This window comes from Hylobates moloch, unplaced genomic scaffold (genome assembly GCF_009828535.3).
Source record: "Hylobates moloch isolate HMO894 unplaced genomic scaffold, HMol_V3 SCAFFOLD_1, whole genome shotgun sequence".
Lineage (NCBI taxonomy): Eukaryota > Metazoa > Chordata > Mammalia > Primates > Hylobatidae > Hylobates > Hylobates moloch.
The window spans coordinates 222,665,319-222,691,148 of NW_026652276.1; the positions used below are offsets into that span (position 1 = coordinate 222,665,319).

Below are 25,830 nucleotides of genomic sequence, written 5' to 3' on the forward strand. Positions count from 1 at the left end.
TTGGCACATTAAATTCAGGGAATTAACTATCACAAAATCTTTTTATTTTGAATAGTATTCTGATAAATTAATCAAAATTAATAAACTCAGGAGAGCTGAAATCTTTAATAATATATGTAATCACAAGCTAATAATCAGAATTTTACTTCTAGCAACAAAGAACTTAGGGAAAAAAATGATCTAAGGTGCTACCCCATATTCTTGTGCATATTCAGGGCTATTGTCTTTTCAGCTAGGTCTGTGGAAATCAGTGTGGCTGAGCTGTGGCAAGGGTGATGCTCTTTACTAATCACCCAGGGGAGCCTGTTGCCTTTCGGAGACCTGTCCTTCAGTAGAGGAGGAGCCTGGAAATGGGCAGGATATAGAGATGGGATTGCAGCTTTCACAGAAGCATAGAGGGCTTGTGCAGAAAAATCCACAGGGCGAGTTTGTAGGAGAGATTGGAGGTACAAGGTAATTAGTCTACTAAAGGAAAGCATTGAAAGCAGTGGCGGGTGGGAGCACAGTCCGGAGAGGCTGGAAGCTGCGTTCCCAGGGCCTGTGCAAGTTGGACTAGGGGTCAGCACAGTCCAGGGGGAGGGTCAGTGACAATACCCAGGTTACTATGAGGAACCTCATATTATTTTGTTATCCAGAGGTTACTGTGGGTTCAATGTTTTACCACTTCATTGTATATAAGGTCATAAATGCAAATTATCCAATAAGCTATAAGGAGTTAGTGACGTGTTAATTATTTTCAAGATATTTCACTAGTTTCTACCCTGAATTTACCTCATCTTGTAGTATATTTTTGTTGTTGTTACTGATGTTAGAATGATTCAGTGAGAGCATTTGATTGGGAGGGATGCAAGAAGAAAAGTGAAACATGAATATGTGTTATTTCCTGTGGGGAGTCATTCAAAAAAACTTGAATATTTGTGAATACTGGGTGCGGAGGAAGAGAAGGTTGCACAACACTCTTTGCCACCTGGGCACAGGGGAGCAGAGTCACTTAAGCCAATAGGGACTGGGCTGACCTGCGCTGGATTTCACAAGCGGTGAGTCTCCTAAAAATCTTTGTTATCGAACAACATCAGCTTTTGGGGTACTGATGTCATGATAATTTCAGTAAAACATTGTTCTTAGGTTTTTTTTGTTTTGTTTTGTTTTGAGACAGAGCCTCGCTCTGTAGCCCAGGCTGGAGCGCAATGGCGTGATCTTGGCTCAATGCAACCTCCGCCTCCTGGATTCAGGCAATTCTCCTGCCTCAGCCTCCCGAGTAGCTGGGATTACAGGCATGCACCAGCACGCCCGGCTAATTTTTGTATTTTTAGTAGAGACGGGGTCTCACCATGTTGGCCAGGCTGGTCACGAACTCCTGACCTCAAGTGATCTGCCCACCTTGTCCTCCCAAAGTGCTAAGATTACAGGCGTGAGCCACTGTGCCCTGCGGTTCTTAGGTTTCAGATTTCAGATTCACAGCATCCATACTTCCCTGTGGATGGTGTTCTCTTAGTGAAGCCACCTGCTTTGTGAACTTCAGGGGTTGTTCGGCAGCCTGGCTATGGAATCACTGAGCAGCAGCCTTTGACAGCAACTCTGGCAAAAGCAAAGCTTGCTTATTGTTTTTCATTCACTGTAAATGTCAAATCACCCAGAGGAGCCTGTTGCCTTTTGAATTACTGTGAAAATGCAAAATTTAAAGTTTTCAATGTTATTTAAAAAGTCTAGAAAGAGAATATAAGCAAAATAACCTTTTTTCAAGTTTTTCTAGAGATTGGTTATTGTTCATCTTTTCTGGGTGTTTGATTTCTTAACTTTTGTTAACCACGTTGAAGTTACTATCTTAGCAGTGCCGGCAATGTGCACTTAGCTCTTAGATGAAGATTGTAGAGCCCCGTAGGTGACTGGAGCCATTTAAAATGCTTTTATGGTAGAAACCTATTTTAGAGACCTTGATGTTAAATAGGTGATCACATTCTGACAGAATGCTTTCATTTTTGGAAGCCAAAATTTTGCCTCATGACAAAATTCTCCATTTATGATTTATTGTCTGACAGTGATATAAAAAACAAGTGATTTAGATAAGACAGTAGCAGAAGAAACTGAACATCAAATTTACTTGGGGCAAATGACCTAATTTCCACTGGGTAAGAAAAATGCAGGATATGTATATTAGTTTTCTGTTGTTACCTTAACAAATTACCACAAATTTAGTGGTTCAACACACCACAAATTTCTTGTCTTGCATTCTGTGAATTAGAAGCCCAAAGCAGCTCTCACTGGGCTAAGACAAAGTGTGGCAAGGGCTATGTTCCTTCTGGAGGCTCTAGGGGAGAATCCTTTTGCTTTTCCAGCTTCTAGAGGCCACCACATTCCTTGACTCTTCAGAGCCTTCTTCCATCTTCACAGCTGGCAAGGTTGCATTTTTCTGACTATTCTTCCATAATCACATCTGCCTCTGATCACAACCGGGAAACTCTCTGTTTTGGGACCTTTGTGGTCAGATTGGGCCCATCTGGATGATCCAGGACGATCTCCCATGTCAGGGTCCTAAGTTTAATCATGTCTGTAAAATCCCTCTTGCCATGTAAAGTAACATATCCTCAAGTTCTGAGGATTCAGATGTGGAAATTTTGGGGGGATGCGGCATTATTCTGGTTACCATAATATGGAAATATTTAACACAAACTTTTATTCAGAGGATGTATTTTTCAAATGTGATGATAACTTGTTATCAGGTTTTTTTTGTTTTTTTTTGTTTTGTTTTGTTTTGTTTTCAGCAGAGTCTCGCTCTGTCGCCCGGGCTGGAGTGCAATGGCATGATCTCAGCTCACTGCAACCTCTGCCTCCCAGGTTCAAGTGATTCTCCTGCCTCAGCCTCCTGAGTAGTTGGGATTACGGGCACCCACCACCATGCCCGGCTAATTTTTGTGTTTTTAGTAGAGAGGAGGTTTCACCATGTTGGCCAGGCTGGTCTCGAACTCCTGACCTCAGGTGATCTGCCCACCTCAGCCTCCCAAAGTGCTGAGATTACAGGCGTGAGCCACCACGCCTGGCCTGTTATCAGGTTTTTAAGGAAATTTCACTAGGGTGTTTTTAGAGAAGAGGTAGGTGCCTATATTAAAAAATTAAAAAGCTCACAAATTTTGTTTGGATCATAATCTATTAAAGCTAATGATTATTCTCTTTTCCTTCCTTTGATAGTGATAACCTACTAAGGAGAGCAGCCTGTCAAGAAGCTCAGGTAATACTATTTAATGTGATAAAATTAAGCCCCTCCTTATCTTCATTGTGCAGAAAACTTAAGCTCTTTTAGGGGACTCGCACAGTGTCTTGCATCTGTGCAGTTTGGCTATTTTTTAGCACTATCAGGATGAATCACACTGGGAGCCAACTCTGAGTAGAACTCCAGGAAGTTAACCATCTGGTGAAGAGCAGTTCTGACGCCCACCCCTGTAGACTGTTTGTTTCTGGATTGGTCCCAAGAACACAGAACTGGACTGGTAGAAGCTCTGGGAATTTGTGTCTGCAGTTGTCTTTGTAGATTTGGCTAACCCCTGAATCATCCCTGATCCGAATAACCCTCAAGGATATCAGTTCAGAACAAGTGTTACCTCTAAAAGTCAAATCTTCTTAAAATTGTTGATTCATATTTTTAAAGCTCATCTCCAAGTTCAACTGATCCATATCATGTACACTGTTATATTCCATGAGACTTTACTTAAATATTCATTTATATGGCTAATTATAGCTGGATTATAAATCCTTTCAAATATAAGACAGCATTTTTGCTCCCCCCACTGCAAAAATGTACATTATACCTTGCAGGTGAAATTCTGAGACTGAGTTTCCTTTTTGTTTTGTATCATTTGAGCTTATGATGTCAGAAATACCAAAATAGAAACATGAAAATCAAAAGTGGCAAATGTGTGAAGCATTTAGTAATAGAAGTAGGTGGCAGACCTCATGTTTGTTTCTGAAATGTTTTAATGGATGACAGTGACAATAGATACTATAAATTAATTCCTCTCTTTAGCGATTGTTACAATAGATACTATAAATTAATTCCTCTCTTTAGCAATTGTTACAGTATAGACTATAATTCCTCTTTTTAGCGATTATTATCTAGCTGTTCTAAACCTGTGTTTTACAAATTTGGTTACTTCTTTGTTTAAATGTATTATCTTTCATATGCCTCTAAGTTGCTTTAGAAATCAATTCAAATAAACTTTAATATTAAATTAAAGGTGATCCCCATCCCAAGCCAGTCATTAGTGACTGGAAAATCCTCCTGGAGTACAGTGGTGTGATCTCGGCTCACTGCAACCTCTGCCTCCTGGGTTCAAGTGATTCTCCTGCCTCAGCCTCTTGAGTAGCTGGGACTACAGGCGCACACCACCATGCCCAGCTAATTTTTGTATTTTTAGTAGAGATGGGGGTTCTCCATGTTGACCAGGACGGTCTCGATCTCAACCTTGTGTTCCACCTGCCTTGGTCTCCCAGAGTGCTGGTATTACAGGTGTGAGCCACCACACCTGGCCCCTTTCTTTCTCTCTTTAAGGAAGAGTAGACCTGTGTGATTGTAGGGCCCTCCCTTTCTTGTTGAAAATAAATGCCTCCACCTCTGTTCTAAATTCTCTCTCATACTTTTTCAGGGATGATGTTCCTTTAGTTATTTTCTCCTTCTCATGTATTTCTTTCTTTCTTTCTTTCTTTCTTTTTTTTAGATGGAGTCTCGCTCTGTTGCCCAGGCTGGAGTGCAATGGCGCAATCTCAGCTCATTGCAACCTCCGCCTCCCAGGTTCAAGTGATTCTCTTGCCTCAGCCTCCTGAGTAGCTGGAATTACAGGCACATGCCACCAAGCCTGGCTAATTTTTGTATTTTTAGTAGAGACGGGGTTTCACCATGTTGGTCAGGCTGGTCTCGAACTCCTGACCTTGTGATCCACTCGCCTTGGCCTCCCAAAGTGCTGCAATTACAGGTGTGAGCCACCTTGCCAGGCCTTATTTCTTTCTATTCTAATTCTCCACTTCCCCTGCATGTTTAGTTCCTTCCATCTCACAAATGGAAGTGGATTTGTCCTTATAGCCTCTGCTAGCTAATTTTCCTATCTGTGTACTTCCTTTTACAGTCTAAATTCTTGAAAGTATGATATTTAATAACAAATCTCACATAAACTTAATGTAGTCTCACATAAACTCCTTAGCTCACTGCCAATCTGAGATTTGAGTTGCAAGTAGGAACAAACTTTAGACACTAAGAAACGAGGGCAAGGAGGAATAATCTTACTACCATAGGTGTGGAATCTGGTAGGCCAGAGAGAATGGTTAGTGATATCATTTCTGCCACATTCCAGAAATAGTATAGATAGAAAAAGGAAAAATTATAGTACTTGCAGATTTAGCAGCAAAATATTAAAGTCTGAGTAAGAATGAAAACAGAATAGAAATTATAATGTTCCAGAAACTTCTTACAAAGAAATAGTGTGTCTTTTTCTCTACTTCAGAAAAAAAGTATTTTTGTTTTTGTTTTTGTTTTTAAAGCAAGCAATAGACAATAATAAGAAAGGCTCCAAAATGAACTGTCAGGGAAATAGCAGATTTAGAGTAAGTTATTCAATAAAAAATATTTGCGGCCGGGCGCGGTGGCTCACGCTTGTAATCCCAGCACTTTGGGAGGCCGAGGCGGGCGGATCACGAGGTCAGGAGATCGAGACCACGGTGAAACCCCGTCTCTACTAAAAATACAAAAAAAATTAGCCGGGCGTGGTGGCGGGCGCCTGTAGTCCCAGCTACTCGGAGAGGCTGAGGCAGGAGAATGGCGTGAACCCGGGAGGCGGAGGTTGCAGTGAGCCGAGATCGCGCCACTGCACTCCAGCCTGGGCGACAGAGCAAGACTCCGTCTCCAAAAAAAAAAAAAAAAAAAAAAAAAAATATATATATATATATATATTTGCATTACTTTTTTTCCTCCTCCTATCTTTACTTTGTACTTCCATGCTAGAATTCTGCTTTCTTGGTTCAGGCCTACTTCCACCATTCAAGACCCCAAGTTTTGCCCATTTTGGTGCTTTCCTATTCTTATTCTTTTTGTTGACCATCATTTCCAATTCAGACATAATAGCAAGAGTTCCCATTCATTTGTCATTTAGACTCCTCACATCTAGTCCTCTGCCTTTTAATTCTACCTCATCCTTGATCTTCTCTTTAGAGCTTAGAAAGGCTTTGGAATTAGAAGATGTAATATTCCAGGCTTGTAATTGATCAACTCTGTGACTTTCAGGAACTTAATCTTCCTGATTCTGGGCTTTCTAATCTGGAAAACGGATTATTTTATACCTCCTTGGTTTCTGAGAACTAAGAATAATGTGTATAAAAATGTCAAATAAAAGGTGCTTGGTATATATTAGTTATGTTTCTTTTCCCCTGCCAGTTCTGCTATTTAGTTATCATACAGGGTTGCAAAGAAGAGAAGGCAAATAGAGTATTTGGTTTATTTTGTATGTGTGTAAACATATGAAGATTAACTGGTAACACAAAGATTCTTCATGAACAGATTTTAGTGATGAGCTGGAGAGAATATTGTACTCTGAAAACTGAAGACATAGATTAAACTTCTCTCCTGACAGACTATGGCCTTACTAATTATATGTTATAATAAACCTAGCTATATCTTATAGAGAAAATAAATGTTATTTGCCTCTAGTAGATAAAGCAGGATTTTTTTATTCCAATACAAAATACAGCTTATTGTCATTAAATAATGTTACTGTTTGTTGTTGTTGATGGCGTTTTCGTTAATATGAGATCATGAAAGAATATTTTTCCCCAAGGGTAGATACCATATGTGCTGCAAGTACATTTTTTTGGGAATGAAAGAATACATGTGACATTTACCAAATAAATGGACTTTTACTGAAAACTTTGCTCTTTTCTTTTTTAGGTGTTTGGCAATCAACTCATTCCTCCCAATGCACAAGTGAAGAAGGCCACTGTTTTTCTCAATCCTGCAGCTTGCAAAGGGTAGTTCCGTTTGTGACTTGTTATATACTTGGTTTTTCTAAGGGGGAAAGAAATAACAGACTATCAGGCAGCTAGTGAGATTGTGTGGAATTGGAAGAATTAGGTTTAGTACTCTTCTAGCAATAAGATTCATTTGTAATGTAGAAATAACAGTTAAATGAGAAATAACTATAAAACTAATGGATGCTTAGCAAACTTGTCTAATTGAAGTTTAATAATCATTCCAGGATTAACACCTACAAAGATGTCTTATTTGCTTGGAAGTAGTCCCCTCGGGAGCGACTGCTGTACTGCTAGGGCGTAAATCCTTAGGCCATCTCTGTCCACAGGATGTTCAGAAATGGCCAAGAATACTGTGGGCTTGGGAGATCAGAAATGTTCTTTCCAAAAGGGATGATCCTTGAGCTAGGCCTGGGAGGAAGCAGGCAGGCAGAAGACTACCCATTCTTCTCAGCTGAGGAAATGGCCCATGGGGCAGGGGCCTGGAGACAGGAGTGACCTAGTTATGGCTTTGTTATGACACAGGACAGCCTTTAACTGATCTGGCTGGCCTGGAAATGTCATGTAGGAATTGTGGGAATTAAGGTGTGAAGAATAGTTGAGACTTGGGTGTGTAATGATTTGATCATGGCAGTTCATTGATTATACAAATGAACCACACTAAAACGTGCGGAGGCTGTATGTGGGGGTGGGGAGTGGGTGTGTGGAGACTCAAAGTCTGTTGAGGAAAAATAGGCAAAACTTTTTTTTTACAATGTTAGATGTAACTGTTATTCAATTGGAAAGGTGAATACAAAGACCTTGATGGCTTTAGAATAAATAATTAACATTTTATTTTGAAAAAAATAGAATTAAAGGGTTGAGTGTTAAAAAGTGATATCTCTTATGTCCCTAATGTCCAGAACAATTCTTTTTGGCTTTTTGGGAATCAGAAAATTAGTAGGCTGGGTGCAGTGTTTCACACCTGTAATCGCAGCACTTTGAGAGCCTGAGGTGGGCAGATCACTTGAGCCCAGGAGTTTGAGACCAGCCTGGGTAACATGGTGAAACTCTGTCTCTACAAAAATACAAAAATTAGCTGGAAAAAATACAAAAATTAGACACACATGGTAGCATTTACCTGTAGTTGCAGCTACTTGGGAGGCTGAGGTGGGAGGATCACCTAAGCCCGGGAGGTCGAGGCTGTAGTGAGCCATGATCACGCAACTGCAGTCCAGCCTGGGCAATAGAGTGAGACCCTTTCTCAAAAAAAAAAAGAAAAAAAAAAGAAAAAAGAAAATTAGTAAGTATGTATTAAATTGGATTCTATAAGATCTAAGTAAAATGACATTAAGGTAATAAGAACAACAACAAGAAAGATAGTTTGGGCTAATTGTAAGTGGTAGGCATAATATTGTCTGGAGTAAAACACAGGGTCTCTGAAGTCAGTTTTTCTAGTCATTTATTGAGAGGCAGTGAGTGTGACTTCACAGACAGGAGGACACATCCTGCTTTATTTCTTTGTAATTCAGCAGTTTAATTCAGATTGTCTAAACAGACTATTCTGCCTAACTGAATCATATCTGCTGGGCTTTGTTAGAGCCGCTTCCCTCCCCCATAAACGCACCAGTCATAATGCCTATTGATCATTTTTGTTTAATATCAATACTAAATCATACCAACAAATCAACAAGCCCTAATATAATACAGTCAAAATACCCAAGATAAGTAAATTGTCAGTGGTGGCCTGTGGCTGAAGATAACAGAGAACTCTGCCTGGGTCTGGGAGTTTGAGGAACCTGGTCTGTTTACTGTTTTGCTGCTTACTAGCTCTGTGGTATTGTGGGAGTTAATTCACTTCTTAAATCCCCAGTTTACTCATCTGTAAAATCAGAAAGGCAATAGTACATACTTTAAAAATTATTATGTGGAATAGGGACCTTTGGTATTAAATGAGATAATGCTTATTAGGCACAATTTCCGTTTCATAATAAGCGCACAAGGTAAGAAATATAAACTGCTGAAATTGTTACTCTTGACCATGGGTTAGGTTCAGAACAGTCTTCACTTCACTATCCCATCCTTCCCATAAGCTCTTGTACCTCTCCTTTGGCCTACTTCAGTGTAACCGTTCTATTCCTTAAGAGACCTAATAAATTAACAACTTGCCAATTTCTGATGAAACATGGCAATTCGTTTAAGCAATAGCCAGTTATTTTGAGTTCCTGCTTCTAAGAAGTATCTACATTTTTTAAATTAATAAGCAAATTTTTCAGAGCAATTTTAGGTTCTTTTTACATATAAATATATTTGCATTTTTAAAGGTAGATTCTTGTTTAAAACTATAACATCTTTATCTAAAGGTAAGCTAAAATACTGCCACTGAAGGAAAGTCTTTTCTAAAGGCGTTGTCTCCTTTAGCAAGGTGAATCCCTGCGTGCTTCTAGGAAAGTCTGAAACTCTCCAGCATCCTTTTTTTTTTCTTTTAAAAGCTTTCACTATTTAATTGCACTATTTTTGTCATCATGGCTCTGTCCTGACACATAATTTATAATTTATCATGTAGCTATTTCATTATGTAGTACTGGTTTAAAACTACATAAGAGCTTTAAGAAATAAGATAACTGTGTATTTAGCATTAATAAATAATACATAAAAGAGTAATTATTTTTTGTGTGTGCCTGAGTCTGGAAATTGCTATAAGTACCTAAGGTTTTTATTTAGCCTCGGTGCTATCTCACCCTTAATTATGTAATAAATAATTTATTTCTTACTAGTAACACTTGTTTTTCAATCTTTTATATAGAACATTAGAAGGAAAAAAGTCTTCACCTTCATTTTAAAGGTTTTCTGAACTCATAACATCATATAAAGATGTGAATAAAGACCCAAATATTCTAACCTGATTTCTTAAACTAACTCAGAGGAGGTTACAGATTTGTTGTGATTGATATGGTAGATTGAGACTTCTTCAGAATTTTGCTTTTAGGAAATAGATCTGATCCACTTCCAACTGATCCTTTCCTACCAATCTAATAACGAAAGCAGCCCTGGAAGGAGAATTGTTTGCAGTATCACTAGCTCAGTGCTTTAATGTTGGGTTAAGCCCCCAGAAGTGGTGAGCTGGAAAGGAGAAATTATCATTTACCCTTTTATGTTCATTCTAATAATCATTCAGAGCAGTAGAAACGTAGAAAATATTTAATTTGCTTATAATACACTCAGGCCCTTGGTTTGAGATATTCTTTTGGATGGTTCTTATGAAAATTTGTGCAAGCCTCTCAATTTCCATTTTAATTCATAATAAGAAATGATTTGTGTTCTATATGCCATTTGGTGGTTCTTTTTAGTTTAAACAATATTGAGTTTGGCCTGTGCGTAACTATACGTGTTCCTCATTAGCTGCCTTTGTAGCTAAATATAAAATGTCTGTTCTATAAAATATCCTTAAGTTCTTGTATAAAGTATCCTTAAGGTCAAAGGATACATCTTTAGTTTTAAAATAAGAAAGAGGACTGAGTAAATGTGGATATAAAAGTTAGGTGTTTGACATTGATTGAAAGTACTGGATTTTTTTTCTCCTTATGTAATAGTTGAAATACTTGAGTAAAAGACAGGTCAACTAATTGGTATGTTTCAACATTAGTTTGACTTTGAGACTGTGCCATTGGTGGAAGAGATTGTTTCCTAGATTCCTAGGAATATATATATTCCCTGCATCCCTAGATTCCTAGACTGTGTTTTTGAATTCTGACCTGAGTTGGACAAGAGTTCACTGTCAGAATGATATGCATAATACTTTTGAAATATGCAAACTCTTTGAAGGCTGTTTTTTCTCTTCTTATAAGACATCGTGTTGTTTCCTTTTCTTCAGAATTTACATGCCTACATTTGGGGCAGTTTTATTCATTCGTTTGTGCATTAATTCATCAGATACTTAGTACTTTCTAAGTATGCCATACATAATCCTAGAGGTCAGGAGATTCAAGGATTAATAAGATTTGGTATTTATTTTTGGAAAGCTTCCAGTCTAGCCCTGACAACAGTCTTGGAAGTCTCTAATCACCATACAGTGTGAAAGTCACTAACAGAGATGTGTATAAAGTACTAGAGGAGCACAGAAAAGGCATGACAGTGCCTGGGAGTTTTAGACAAGCTTCTGGTGAATTAGTAGTTTTGTCTGCTTTGTCATGTTGTATTCCTAGCTCCTCCACCTGTGTCTGTCACACAGTAGGTGCTCAATGAATACTTGAGTGAATCAAGCATTGTTGCCTGAATGGAACCATATCTAGTGTTTGTTCTTCCCCTAGAGGAACTGCAGTGTGAACTATAAGCCTCCCAAATGGATAAGAGCTTATTGCATTACATAAACGGCAAATTCTCAGAGGCCCCAGAGTTTAAGGTTCTATTTTTCCATTCATATTAACTCATTACTTGTTGTTAAACTTTCTGTACTTGAACAAATAAAGGAAACCCGTATTGTATAGTCTTTCTTATTCTGCCCTGAAGAAGATTGTAAGGCTTTTTGTTCTTCCTCTTGATAACCTGTGTTAAAATGTTTGTATTTTTTCCTTTGTTTACAGAAAAGCCAGGACTCTATTTGAAAAAAATGCTGCCCCGATTTTACATTTATCCGGCATGGATGTGACTATTGTTAAGGTAAGAATGGCTCCTGAATGTTTATTTCACCCAAACAGCTGCCTCTTATAACAACCTCTTCTCTTGGCTTCTTAGCAAAAATTGCTCATCACAAGAGCAAAGAAATTAATGTTATATCCTGTTCTGACAATTAATAAATGTAGTTTTGTTTTTTTTCAAATAGTGTCAGCTTTTCATTTTCAGAATAGGATTGGATGGAGGCTTGGAGAACTTGATACCTTTCATCTGAGAGATAGGATGTGGAATTACATCTCTTGGAAGATGAAAGTTGTTATAGCTGTAAGAATTCTTTTTCCTGAAAATACACAACCTTCAAGTTTGAGTAATTAATTTAATTTCTTAGTAGTTCCACAAACAGGTAAACCATTTTCTCTCTGGTAAGGAATTATCTTTGGTGAAGAATTTTAAATGGTAAAGCTTTAGAATTTGTGAGATTTAGTTAAGAAGAAAAGGAGGCAAGCATAAATTACAAGGAATTGTACTATTTCGAAGATGCAGGACTCTACTTGTTGAATTTTAAATGAGATATATGTGGGTAAGTACATACATGTGTATATAGTGAAAACCTCTCTTACTATGGTTATAAGTCTGTTGACCAATTTCTAATATTGTACACTTCCAGGAAATCATAGAAGTTAAAAAGGATCATTTAGTCTAGTTTGCCATGCAATGTTGAACCCTCTTTTCCAACTTTTCTGTCATGATTTTCCAGTTGTTTGCCCCTGGGGATAGGAGAAAGGGGAAGAAAACTAACATATATTTGAGTACCTGTAATGTGGCAGGTATGAGAGACCCTAGTATGGTTATGTGAGACTGATGTTTGTTTCTCTAATGATTGGTGAAACTCACAGGTAAAACCATCTGGATCTGGAGCTTTCCTTGAGGGGTGATTTTCTTTTGTGTGTGTGTGTGTGTGTGTGTGTGTGTGTGACAGGATCTCACTATGTTGCCAAGGCTGGTCTCGAACTCCTGGACTCAAGCGATCCCCGCTCCTTGGCTTCCCAAAGTACTGGGATTATAGGTGTAAGCTACCATGCCTAGCCTTTTTTATCTTTTTTTTAAATTTTCTTTGTACATTAAATTTCTTTAACAGTTCTAGAAGTACTCAGGTTTTATTCTTGACTTAGTTTTTGTAAGGTAAATTCTTCAAGGAATTTGTTTCATCTAAATTTTCAAATTAATTGACATCAGGTTGTTCATAATATCTTCTATTTAACTTTTAAATTTCTATAGCATATGTAATGTCTTATTTTCATTCTCAATATTGTTTATTTGTACCCTCTCTTTTTCCCCTCAGTAATCTTGTGAGAGGTTTGTCAATTTAGCCCTTGCCAAGAACCATTTTTTGGCTTATTGATCCTCTTATTTATATGTTTCATTCATTTCTGATTTTTTTATTGTTTCAGTCATTCTACTTTTTAAAAAAATCTTTTCTGCTGTGCTTTTTCTGACATTTTAACTTCATCACTTAGTTCATTTTTACCTTTCTTTCTTATTGTATGTATTTAAGCTACAGATCCACTCTACTGCTTCAGCTACTTTTTGATGCATAATATTTTTATTATTTATTTTTAAATATTTTCAAATTTTGCTTGTGATTTTTCTTGATCTATGTGTTTTTGAATTTCCAAATCTAAAGTTTTTCTGATTGTCTTTGTTAATGATTTCAGACTTAATTGCATTTTGGCCAAAAAATGTAGTCTATGAAATTCTAGCGTTTTAAAGCTTGTTGAAATTTGTTTTATGGTCTAACATGTGCTCTGTTTTCATAAATGTTGTATCTATGCCTAAAAATAGTATATATCAGTTATTGGGCACTATGTTCTATATATGTTCATTAAGTCAAGTCTGTTAATTGTGTGGGTTCAAATCTTCTATGTCCTTACTGAGTTTTTCTACTGTTTTAACTATATAAATTATCAAGAGGGGGTGTTAGAAATCTCCCACTATAATTGTGGATTTGTCTATTTCACTACATAGATTTGTCCATTTTTGCATTTTGTATTTTGAGACTATGTTATTAGATGCACTAAAGTTTCAGATTATTTCATTTTTCTTACATTTTGACCCCGTCATAGAATGACTGTTTTTAGCACAAATACTGCCTTTTGTGATAGTCTATCTTATCTAGTATTATTGGTAATTTACACTAGCTTGCTTATTTTAGTTTTTGCCTGGTATAATTTTTATATCCCTTTATTTTCATCTTTTTTCTCTCCTGAGATTTTAGATGTATTGTTGATAAAAGCATGAAAGCAGGATATTGTAAAGGCCATTTTCTTATCTTTTGACTTGACTGTTTAATTCATTCCAACATTCTATACCAATTATCTATTGCTGCAGAACAAACGGCCTCACTGTTTTTCTGCTTATGATTCCATTGGTCAGCAGTCTCGCCTGGGCTCATAGTGGCGTGGCTGAAGAAGGGTGGTCTTCGATGGCTTTACTCACATGTCTCCAAGTTGATGCTGGCTGTCCCCTGGCTCATGTGGTCTCCACTATGTATCTTCACATGGTAGCTCGGTTCCCTGAAGTCAGTTACAGATATCCTCTAATTTTAGCCCTAAATACTTTTATGTGTATTTTTAAACAAATAAGAATACTTTTATATTTATCTACAGTGCCATTTTCATACTTAGCAAAAGTAATGATTCTCTTTTATCATCTTACACTATCTAACCCCATCTTATACTATCAAATGTCCTGTGACTCATGTATTTGTGATTTTTTCCAATTTAAGATACTTATCAATTATATGCAAGTACTAATATGTACATTATGTATACAGAAAATAGACATTTAAAAGGATGAGATTAAAAAATAAATAGAAATACTAATGTTTACTTTTTATGCCTCAGTAGAAACCACTACTCTTTACAGAGTTTTCTTTCTTTTGGATTAGCTTTTATTTTGAAATAATGTCAAACTTATAAAAAATGTACAGAAATATTCAAATTCCCATATCACTTCACCCGAACTCCTCAAATACTGCATTAACATTTTACCATGTTTACACATGCTCTCTCTTTACATGTATGTGTGTATATGTATGAATGTGTGTGTATATATATACATATATATGTATGTATATATATACACACACACATATGTGTGTATATATATACATATATATGTATGTATATATATACACACACACATATGTGTGTATATATATACATATATATGTATGTATATATATACACACACACATATGTGTGTATATATATACATATATATGTATGTACACATATATACACACACACACACATATTATTTTCTGGCTTGTTTGAGAGTAGGTTGCAGAAAAAATGTCCCTTTATCTCTAAATATCTATATCCTAAAAACAAGGGCACTCTGTTATATAACTGCAAGAACAGTTATCAAAATTGAGAAATTATCATTGATGTACTATTATCTTGTAGAATTTTTTTTTTTTTTTTTTGAAATGGAGTCTCACTCTGTCACCAGGCTAGAGTGCAGTGGCACGATCTCAGCTCACTGCATCCTCTGTCTCCCGGGTTCAAGCGATTCTCCTGCCTCAGCCTCCTGAGTAGCTGGGATTACAGGAGCACGCCACCACACCCAGCTAATTTTTGTATTTTTAATAGAGACTGAGTTTCACCATGTTGGCCAGGATGGTCTCGATCTCTTGACCTCGTGATCTGCCTGCCTCAGCCTCCAATTGTTCCATGAATGCCATTTATAACAAAAGAAAAAACACTTTTTCTTGTTCTGCATCCAATCTGGGATCACATGTTGTATTTAGTTGTGATATTTGTTTAGGCAACTTAAAAAAATTCCTCCTTTTTTTTTTTTAAGAACATCCTTCAGTTTGGGTTTATCTACTGTTTTGTTATAATTAGATTCAGATTATGTAGTTTAGCGGAAGTACCACAGAATGTTGTGTCTTTCTCAATGCATAATTTATGTAAGAGTCCTGTGAACTCTTTAAATTAAATTTTTAGCTTGAGATTTTTCAGATTATCCAGGTAGCATGCATTTGGGTTACTTATGTAAGGACTAGCCTAAAGTTGTGGATTCTCAGGGAAGATGTTTATCCCTTCATTTAGCACCAAATTTCAGAAAGACGAAGGTTTTTTTGCAGTGCCCTGGGAATAGTCTAGGAGTATGAGTGAGTCAACCTTGTTTTTATTCTCTCTAAACTGCACATGCAGTCTTTTGGGTCCTGGTTTATAGTGGGGTGTGGTTCTGTACTAGATTCACTAATCTTGAGCAGGTCCTGGGATTTTTGTTTGCTTTTCCTAGAACCTGGTGAAACTTTGAAAACCAACATTCAGATCTACCTGGTTTACTAGATGCCCTCAAAACATTTACTGTGTAGGTGCTAGTTTTATATTTAGTGTTCCTTACTTTATTCTCATTTATTGATGCATCAAAGATGTTTTCATTATTTTACTCAGTAGCTTTAATTTTCAATGGCAGGGTACCTAGCCTACCATTCTTTTAGAAATGGAATTGTAGCACTTCACATAGCTGGTTTTATTGAAGTCACATAAAGCTTGGTGAAGTTGAGTGTTATCATCTTTATTTTGTGAATGAGGAAATTGAAGATACAAACATCCAGAAACCTTCCCTGTTATACAATTAGTAGTGACAGAACTGATTTAAACCCAGGTCTATCGACTCTAAGGCATGTGCTTTCTACCTTTGGCTTTGTCTCCCATTTGACCTGAAACCTCCAAGACAACCTGTTTTCATCCTTAGGACAGCACTATTAGAATATTCTTCCTAATTTTGAGAAGAAATCTGTTGCCCAAGAGTTTTTACACATAGGTCAGTGGTTTTCAACTCTGGCTGAATATCAAATTACCTAGAAATGTTTAAAAATATAAGTTGTACCCAGGTCACACTCCCTAGATATAACTAATGTGAAGTGGAGTCTGTATTTACAAAATAATTTCATTCATTCATTCACTTGCTCATTTGTTTATTCATTCCCAGGTGATTATAATGTGTGGTTGGATTGAGAATCATTGACTTCAGGCTTGGTTCTATCCCATGGGTTCATGTGAAACAAGCCTAATCTTTCTTCTGCAAAATAGTCTTTGGAATAGTAAAGAATGTTATCCTGATGCTCCCTTGAGCCTTCTGTGGTTTAGACATTTCCAGTTTCTTCCCAGGGGTAATGGTTTCAAATCTGTCACATTCCTGATTGTTCTCTTAGATATTCTCCAGTAGTACCCAGAAATGAGGTATGGGCTATCTAAGGAAGAGTAGAGCAAGACCACCAAGTCTCTTGTTCCATATACTATTCTTTCAAACAGCTCAAGCTCAGACTCTTTTGTTGTTGTTGATATATCATATTTTGAGTCATATTGGACTCATTATTTTGTTTGCTATGTACCATCAGGCCACTTTATAAAAAAGTAGACTTTATTTTTTAGAGCAGTTTTAGGTTTAAGGAAGAATTCAAGAGAAATCACAGAATACCTATATTCCTTCTCTCCCCTGCCCACAATTTCCTGTATTATTAACATCTTGCATTAGTGTTATACATTTCCTACAATTGATGAGCCATTATTGATGCATTATTATTAACTCAAGTCCATAGTTTTCATTTGCATTTGCTCTTTTCATTTGCATAGTTTTCATTTGCATTTGTGTTGCACAGTTCTATGGGTTTTGACAAATGCATAATGCATTGTGTTCACTATTATATTATCAGACAGATTAAAATCCTCTCTGTTCTTCTGCTGTACCTATTCATCCTTCCCTCCACAGCTGTTTTTACTGTCACCATACTTTGCTATTTTTAAAATGTCATATAGTTGGAATCATACAAAATGCAGTCTTTTCAGATTGGCTTCTTTCACTTAGCAATATGGGTTTTAGGTTTCTCCATTGTGTTTTCATGGCTTGTTAGCTCATTTCTTTGCTGAGCAATAGTCTATTGTCTGAATGTGCTACAGTTTATCCATTCACCTACTGAAGTACGTCTTGGACCCTTCCATTTTAGCAACTATGAATAAAATTGCTATAAACATTAATGTACAGGTTCTTGGGTGGACATAAATAAGTTTTCTAGTCATTTGGGTAAATGCCTAGGAGTGCTTTTGCTGGATAATATGGTAAGACTATGTTTGGTTTTATCGGAAACTGCCACTCAAAGTGGCTGTACCATTTTGTATTATTACCACTAGTGAACTAGAGTTCCTGTTGTTCCATATCCTCGTCAGTCTTTGGTATTGTCAGTGTTTTGGATTTTAGCCATTGAAATAAATGTATAATGAAGTCTCATTGTTTTAATTTGCAATTCCCTAATGACATATAATGTTGAGTGTATTTCCATATGCTTATTATCCATCTGTAGATCTTTGGTGAGGTGTCTGTTCAGATCTTTGCCCTTTTAATTGGGCTGGTTTCTTTTTGTTGAGTTTTAAGAGTTATTGATATATTTTAGATGTAAGGTGTTTGCTATGCATTTTGCATATATTCTCTCTCAGGCTGTGGCTTGTCTTTTTATCCTTATAATAGTGTTTTTCATAGAGCAGAAGTTTTAAATTTTACTGAATTTTAATTTATCAATTTTTTTTTTCTTTCATGGATCTTGCTTTTGGTGATGTATCTAAAAACTCATCACCAACCCCAAGATCACTTAAATTCCCTCCTGTGTTATTTTACCTTTAGGCCTATGATCCATTTTGAGTTAGTTTTTTGAAAAGTGTAAGGTTAGTGTCTAGTTTTTTTTCTGGGAGGGGGCAACTGTTAGGCCACTTTTTTATCCTTCCTCTTTTAGTGCATTTGGGATTTTTTTCCTAAGATCAGAGCCTCAAATATATTAATATTATCTCTATTAATCTTTGAAATTATGGTCTGTCAAATCTGTCAAGGTCTTTTAAAATTTTTATTCTTTTATTCATATACCTTTTCACATTTATTAATTTGTTTTTACAAATATTTATTTAGTGCCCACTATGAGCTAAGCCTTGTTCTAGGTATTGGGGATATAGTCTTAACAAAATAAATTCCCTATCTGTCCTTAAAGAGCTTCATTTCAAGGTTTGAAAGCAAGAATGCAGGTGAGAAACAAATATATCAGTAAACATATAATTTGTCAGATGGCGATGAGTGCTAAGAAGAAAGATTAAGCAGGGTAAGGAGACAAAGGCTAATAGGGGTGTTATTTTACTGCAGATGGTCAAGGAAGGTGGGTCTGACAAGATGAGCTTTGAACAGACACCCAAAGGAAATGAGTTAGTCATGTAGATGCTTGAGGAAGAAGTATCACGGTATCACGAGCTGTGATACTGCATATCCAAAGGCCCTGAGGCATGTGTGTATTTGACATATTTGAAGCATGGTAAAGAGGCCAGTGTAATTGGAGTGAAATGAGCACAGGGTGAGAGTAAGAGAGGATGAGGTTAAAGAAGTAAGGAGGAGCAAATGTCAGCTTTGTATCACTTATGTATCTAGTAAATTACCTTTCACTTCCATTGTTGACAAAGTATTGCCTAAGAAAAGGCTGAAGGGGGACCCTTAATGAAATGTCCTAGGAATCTTCCAGCAATTTGACATCATTCCAATGAGCATCACATTTTGGACATAGATATTCAATTGGTAGCTCATCCACTTACTTGTTTTCTAGCATGTTGTTTCCACATTTCTTCACTTTGACCACAGGGATATCATCAAGTGACTTGCCAGGCGTCTTGCTAAAGACCTGATGTAATGTGTCTGTCTAATTTCCAAGATCTACTGATGTAGCTAATCTGTCAAAGAAGGAAATGAGGACAGTATGAAATCACTTGGCCTTAGTGAGAACACAGGCTAATTCCTCATGATCGCTTATTTCTGGGTGTTCATGAACCATCCTTTTCATCAGGATTGACATATATACATTTTTTTAAAGTCAAATATTTGCGAATATGTAACTATAAAGCTCATAATTTTATTTTTAGAATAAAAGTGGAACTATTCATCCTAAAATTAGATGGTAGTATTTTAAGGAGGCTTCCTTTTTCCTCTGTGTTCACTGTGAATTAATGTCATATAGGACTTATTGGCTCAGATACTGGAGTCTTTTCTCACACTAGTTGGATGTCCAACAATTCAGTTCAATTTGATTCAGTTCAATTCTGACACCAACACCTGGAGTTAGTGCAGACTCCAAGGGGTTAAGGGCTCAGTTTCACAAGACTGTCCACACTTCAGGCGCCAGTCTCACATCCTGGGGAAATGGTCACCTGTTCTTCTGACCTGCCAACTACAAGTCGAGGGTTCTTCCAACCCCCTCCTCAGGTTCGGTAACTCAAACTCAGGAAAGCACTTTGCTTAGTTTACCAGTATATTATAAAGGATACTACTCAGGAACAACAAATGGAAAGATACATAGTGCAAGGTATGGGGGCAGAGGGATTGGCATAGAGCTTCTATACCCTCTGTAGGTGTGCCTCCTCTCAATACTTCAATGTTGAGGTATTTGCTTCCAGCCTGGAAGCTCCCCACACTCCATTGCTTAGGAAGGTTCCCTTAAGCAGGCATGATCAATTAAATCATTGGCCATTGGTGAATAAACTCAATCTCAGGCCCCTCGCTCCTCCCTGGAGGTTAGGGATGGGGCTAAAAGTTCCAACCCTCTAATCACCTTGCTGGTCCTTCTGGTGACCAGCTCCCATCTTGAAGCTATTCAGGGGCCCACCAATCACCTCATTAGCACAAACTGGCAAGATTGAGAGGGCCTTGCCATGAATAACAAAAGACATTTTTATCACTCAGGAAATTCCAGGGGTTTTAGGAGCTCTGTGCCAGCAACCAAGAAAGAGACCAGACATATATATATATATATATATATATATATATATACACACACACACACACACATATATGTGTATATATATACACATATATGTGTGTGTATATCACACACATATATATGTATATATACACACATATATGCATATATATGTATATATACACGTATATATATGTATATATACACGTGTATATATATGTATGTATGGTTTTTTGTTTTGTTTTTTTTGTTTGTTTGTTTTCCTGAGACAGAGTCTCGCTCTGTTGCCCAGGCTGGAGTGCAGTGGTGTGATCTCAGTTCACTGCAATCTCCACCTCCCAGGTTCAAGCGATTATCCTGCCTCAGCCTCCTGAGTAGCTAGGATTACAGGTGTGCATCACCATGCCCGGCTAATTTTTGTATTTTTAGTACAGATGGGGTTTCACCATGTTGGCCAGGCTGGTCTTCATCTCCTACCTCGTGATCCACGTGCCTTGGCCTCCCAAAGTGCTGGGATTACAGGCGTGAGCCACTGCACCTGGCCCAGATATATATATATATTTTTATTATGCCATAGGTGCTTAAGCCCATCTGAAATCCAGATATTTAATTTTTGTCTATTAGTATGTATAGTGTGATATCAATTGGAGGGAGTGTTTCCTATTTTAATATTAGTTACATTATGTCTATTGAAATTTAGTGTTTGGTTTTAGAAGTATACATATTATTGGTGGCTTAAATGGTTCATTTAAGTCTATGTATGTATCTGAAATAAAATGGTATCAATAAAAATGGTAAGTCTTAGGCATTGTTTTGTGACTACTTTGAATCATACCTGTATTTCTTTATGTATGGTCATAACAAAACAATAATAACCTCCTTTTATTTAGTGCAATACCAGTTATGAACAGTTACCTTACCAGTTGCTTTACATACTGCTTTACAACTGTTTTACAGAGAAGCTATCATTATTCCCTCCCTCAACACACATAATTTCAGTGATGAGGAAATTAAGATCCATAGAATTTAAGGTCACTCAGCTAAAAAGTAGCAGAGTTGAGATTTAATCCGGGTTTCTTGGGCTCTGACATCTGTGCTCTTGTTATTACATCTGCTTGTCCCTATTTGCATGTACACTTGACTTCCTATAAAGGATGTAATAGAATCTGCACTGGACTGGAAATGATGCCTTTGACTAGCTAGCTGTGTAGCAGGCAAATTATTGGGTTTGAATTTTATTTTCAAAGTATGGAGCTGACTAGATGGTTTCTGAGGTCCCTCTGGCTCTAAAAGTGTAAAACTGTAACGACTATACATAATTGCTTTGATAGCTATTTTTTCATGTCTATCAATTATGTAAAATTTATGAAGACAGTCAATGTAAAACTTTAAAGAAGATATCCCACATTTTTAAACCTTTAACCTTGTGGCTCTAGGTTGATAAACTCACCAAAGGCTTCCTTGGTATTTCAGACAGATTATGAGGGACAAGCCAAGAAACTCCTGGAACTGATGGAAAACACAGATGTGATCATTGTTGCAGGAGGAGATGGGACACTGCAGGAGGTATGACTGTTTTTCTCTTTGAAACTATTTTGAAAGTGAGAAAAATGGAAATTAAATCCTAGAGCAATGGTATGTTGTAATTTAAAGAAATTTTTTATTTTAATTCATTATTTTAGGATTGTTGCTCTCTAAAGCTAGTATAGCTTTAAATTTTTCTCATGCACTTCCATTTCAATGCTTTTTGTAAACCCTCTACCCAGCATATAGAAGGATTTTTGTATTATCATATTTAAGTTTAATAATATTGAATATAACAGAAGAAAAAATGGTGGTGGATGGGATAATCTTGTTATATTTTGAAGACTCTTATGAAGTAGCCCTGTTTGTAATGGAATCATAGTTTCCATCAATAGGTATGTTTCTTATAAAATAAACAAATAGATATTCAGCTATCCATTCTCATGTCATTTCCATTACATATAATATTATACTACATTAATAGGAAGAGGTATACATACATCTGCTTTTGTTTTAATATTGCATCTTCTCAATGAGATACCACTATGCACCTATTAGAATGGCCAAAATTTCAGAACACTGGCAATATTAAATGCTGGCAAAGATGTGGAGCAACAGGAACTCTCGTTGGTAGGAATGCAAAATGGTACAGCCACTTTGGAACAGCTGGGTGTTTTCTTACAAAACTGAACACACTGTTAACATACAATCCAGCAATTATGCTCCTTGGTATTTACCAAAGGAGTTGAAATCCTGTGTCCACACGATTGCACATGTAGCAGCATTATTCATAATTGCCAAATCTTGGAAGCAACCAAGATGTCCTTTAGTAGGTGAGTGAATAAGTAAAGTGAGATATATTCAGACAATAGGTATTATTCAGCACTAAAAAGAAGTGAGCTATCAAGCCATGAAAAGACATGGAGGAAACCTAAATGTATGTTACTAAGTGAAAGAGGATAGTCTGAAAAGACTACATACTGTGTGATTCCGACAATCTGATATCTGGAGAAGGCAAAACTATGGAGGCAGTGAAAATGTCAGAGGTTACCAGACGTTGAAGAGAGGGATGAATAGGCAGAGTACAGAGGATTGGTAGGGCAGTGAAACTATTCATTATGATACTGTAAGGGTGAATACATTTGTGTTATACACAAATTTGTTTAACACAAATTTTGTGTGTGTGTATTTGTTATACACAAATGTATAAGTGTTATACATTTGTGGAAACCCATAGATGTACAACACCAAGAGGGAACCCTAATGTAAATGATGGACTTTGGGTGATGATAATATGTCAATGTAGGTCCATCAGTTGTAACAAATGTGCCACTCTGGTGAAGGATGTTGATAATGGGTGGAAGGTTCACGTATAGGGGGCCAGAGGGACATGGGAAATCTCTGTATTCCTCTCAATTTTGCTGTGAACCTAAAACTACTATTAAAACATAAAATTTATTAATAAAGATACCCTTAATGCTTACTTTGGTCCATTAAGGGCAGTAAGTATGTTACCCTGCAAGTACTCTTCTTTTCTAGCAGCAGAGTAGTGCATTCATTATATTTTGGAAACCCCTAAAGAGCCCAGTGCAGGTGATCCCACGCACTGCTTAATTATTCAATCCTGTATACTATAATTCATATTCGTACCTCATTTCTGATTGCCTGTTGTCCCCATTTGTTGGTTTTACCAGTGTTCAGGGATCAGAAGCTAACAGCAGAGTACTGTCCTATGTTTGACTTAGTCATTACGTGAGCCTTAGTAAGCTTCTTTTAAAAAGGCTGTGCTAATGATGTTGTAATTGTTTTTATGGCTTTTTAATGAAGTGTGAAGAATATTGATAGCATGCCTACAAAGAAGGAAGTAGACCTCTCAACAGCCCCAATTATTCCTGAAATTCAGTGAGGCAGGAGAAGATGAAGGGAGGAGACCTGGGTCAGGTTTTACATTACAAAATGTTTTCAAAGAAATTGTGTATTTGGTATAATTACAGTCATACAAAAATATGCACTGATTAGAAAAAGGATTGGAGGGAAAATATCAAATATAAACAAGTGATTAATAATTGGTTATGTGGGGCCGGGTGCGGTGGCTCATGCCTGTAATCCCAGCACTTTGGGAGGCCAAGGTGGGTGGATCACCCGAGGTCCAGAGTTTGCAACCAGTCTAACCAACATGGCGAAACCCCATCTCTACTAAAAATACAAAATTAGCTGGGCATGATGGTGGGCGCCTGTAATCCCAACTACTTGGGAGGCTGAGGCAGGAGAATCGCTTGAACCTGGAAAGCAGAGGTTGCAGTGAGCCGAGATCATGCCATTGCACTCCAGCCTGGGTGACAGAGCAAGATTCCATTGCAAAAGAAAAACAAAATAATAATAATAATAGTTGGTTATCTGGCATGGTGGAATTATGAGAAAATTTTTTTTATTTAGGTATTTTTCACAGTTTTTACAGAATACTATCCTTCTTCATATTTGTCAAGAAGAACGATTTGTTAAGTGCACACTCTCTGAGTGCAGCAAAGTGCTTTTTTCCTGTATGTGTATTTTATAGTAGTAAACTAGGGTTTTCTGTATAATTGATGTGTACATCATATTTATACCCATTTTATAGAACTTAAAACATATTTTTACTAATACAACTTGGAGTTTTTATAATTATTTTATCTTAGCCTTTATTGTATTGTTGATCCTAGGTCAAAAATAAAATCTAATTTAGCTCTGATTGTATTGGAGAATACTATATATTTTAAGATCCAGTGCATCTTTTAACAGAGCTTCTAAGAAGAAAACAGGACTAAGTTTATGGTCTATGAAAATTGAATCCAATTCTTTTATTGTAAAGGAAATACATATTATTTATAAAAATGTTTTATTATTACATTTGTAGGTTGTTACTGGAGTTCTTCGACGAACAGATGAGGTGAGCATTAAAGAGTAATTGCATTTTAAGTTTTATTTTTGTTCTTTTTTATTGCTTTTCTTTCTTTTTTTTCCATTTTGTATTTTAAAACGGGTACAAATTGTGCTTTCTTGGATTTTAGAAAAGAAAATACTGCTACCCATGTCATAGAACACGTATATTAACACATGGGGACTTTTCTGGTTTGGTAATTGATGGTATCCAATAACTTTGACAATGGTTATTTAAAATTTTGTTATGGAATCTCTTTTTCAAAGAACTTTTTCATAAAGAAATTGTGGCATATTCATATAGTGGGAATCATCTAACAGTTAAAATGAATGAACTAAATGTATAAATATCTACATGGTTAAATCTCAAAAGTTTTGAATAAAAAAAAAAGTAGGTTGCCCAGATATGTTATGCATTTCTACAATGTTTTAAAATTCAGAAAACAATATTATGTATTGTTAATGGATGCTTAGATATGTAGCAAAAGAATAATAATGTGGATGAAAAGGAATCACACCAACCTCAGGATAATGGTCTCCTCTGGGAAGGGAGAGAGGAGAATAGTTTTAGAAGGGACTTTCATTGTATCTCTATCGTTTTATTTCTTGAAACATATGAGGCAAAAAGGTAAATGTTACCATTTGTTAAATATAGGTTGTGGGCACATGGGTGTTTTTGTAACATTATTTTATGCACTTTTCTACAATAGCTAGAAGATCCTTCTCAGTCCCTTTGGTAATAGTACATTGTGCTCAGAATTGTTTTGAACCTTATAGTATCTATTGTATGTGTGGCATTTAATTAAGTTAACTACTATGCCAGTACCATCTGTTACTTGAACATGTTTATTCTCTTTGCCTTATTTGTACTTAAGATAGTTTATAAAGCACCTTCACCGGTCGTTGGTCACTGTATAAATGGTAGACATTTTTAGTTGAATTTTATCTGCAACTTTATCAAATAGTATGACAACATAATACAGTCTCTGTTGCAC

General features: G+C 36.6%; 1 protein-coding gene across 1 annotated transcript in view; it reads left to right on the forward strand.

Annotated features, from left to right (window-relative positions):
• Window positions 1-25,830, forward strand: part of AGK (acylglycerol kinase) — a 103,696-nt gene that overhangs the window by 39,147 nt on the left and 38,719 nt on the right. Inside the window, exons 3-7 of the mRNA XM_032761964.2 lie at window positions 3,187-3,226; window positions 6,926-7,005; window positions 11,568-11,643; window positions 21,869-21,961; window positions 24,813-24,845. Of these exons, the coding sequence (XP_032617855.1) occupies window positions 3,187-3,226; window positions 6,926-7,005; window positions 11,568-11,643; window positions 21,869-21,961; window positions 24,813-24,845 (322 nt within the window). The remainder of the gene's footprint in view (window positions 1-3,186; window positions 3,227-6,925; window positions 7,006-11,567; window positions 11,644-21,868; window positions 21,962-24,812; window positions 24,846-25,830) is intronic.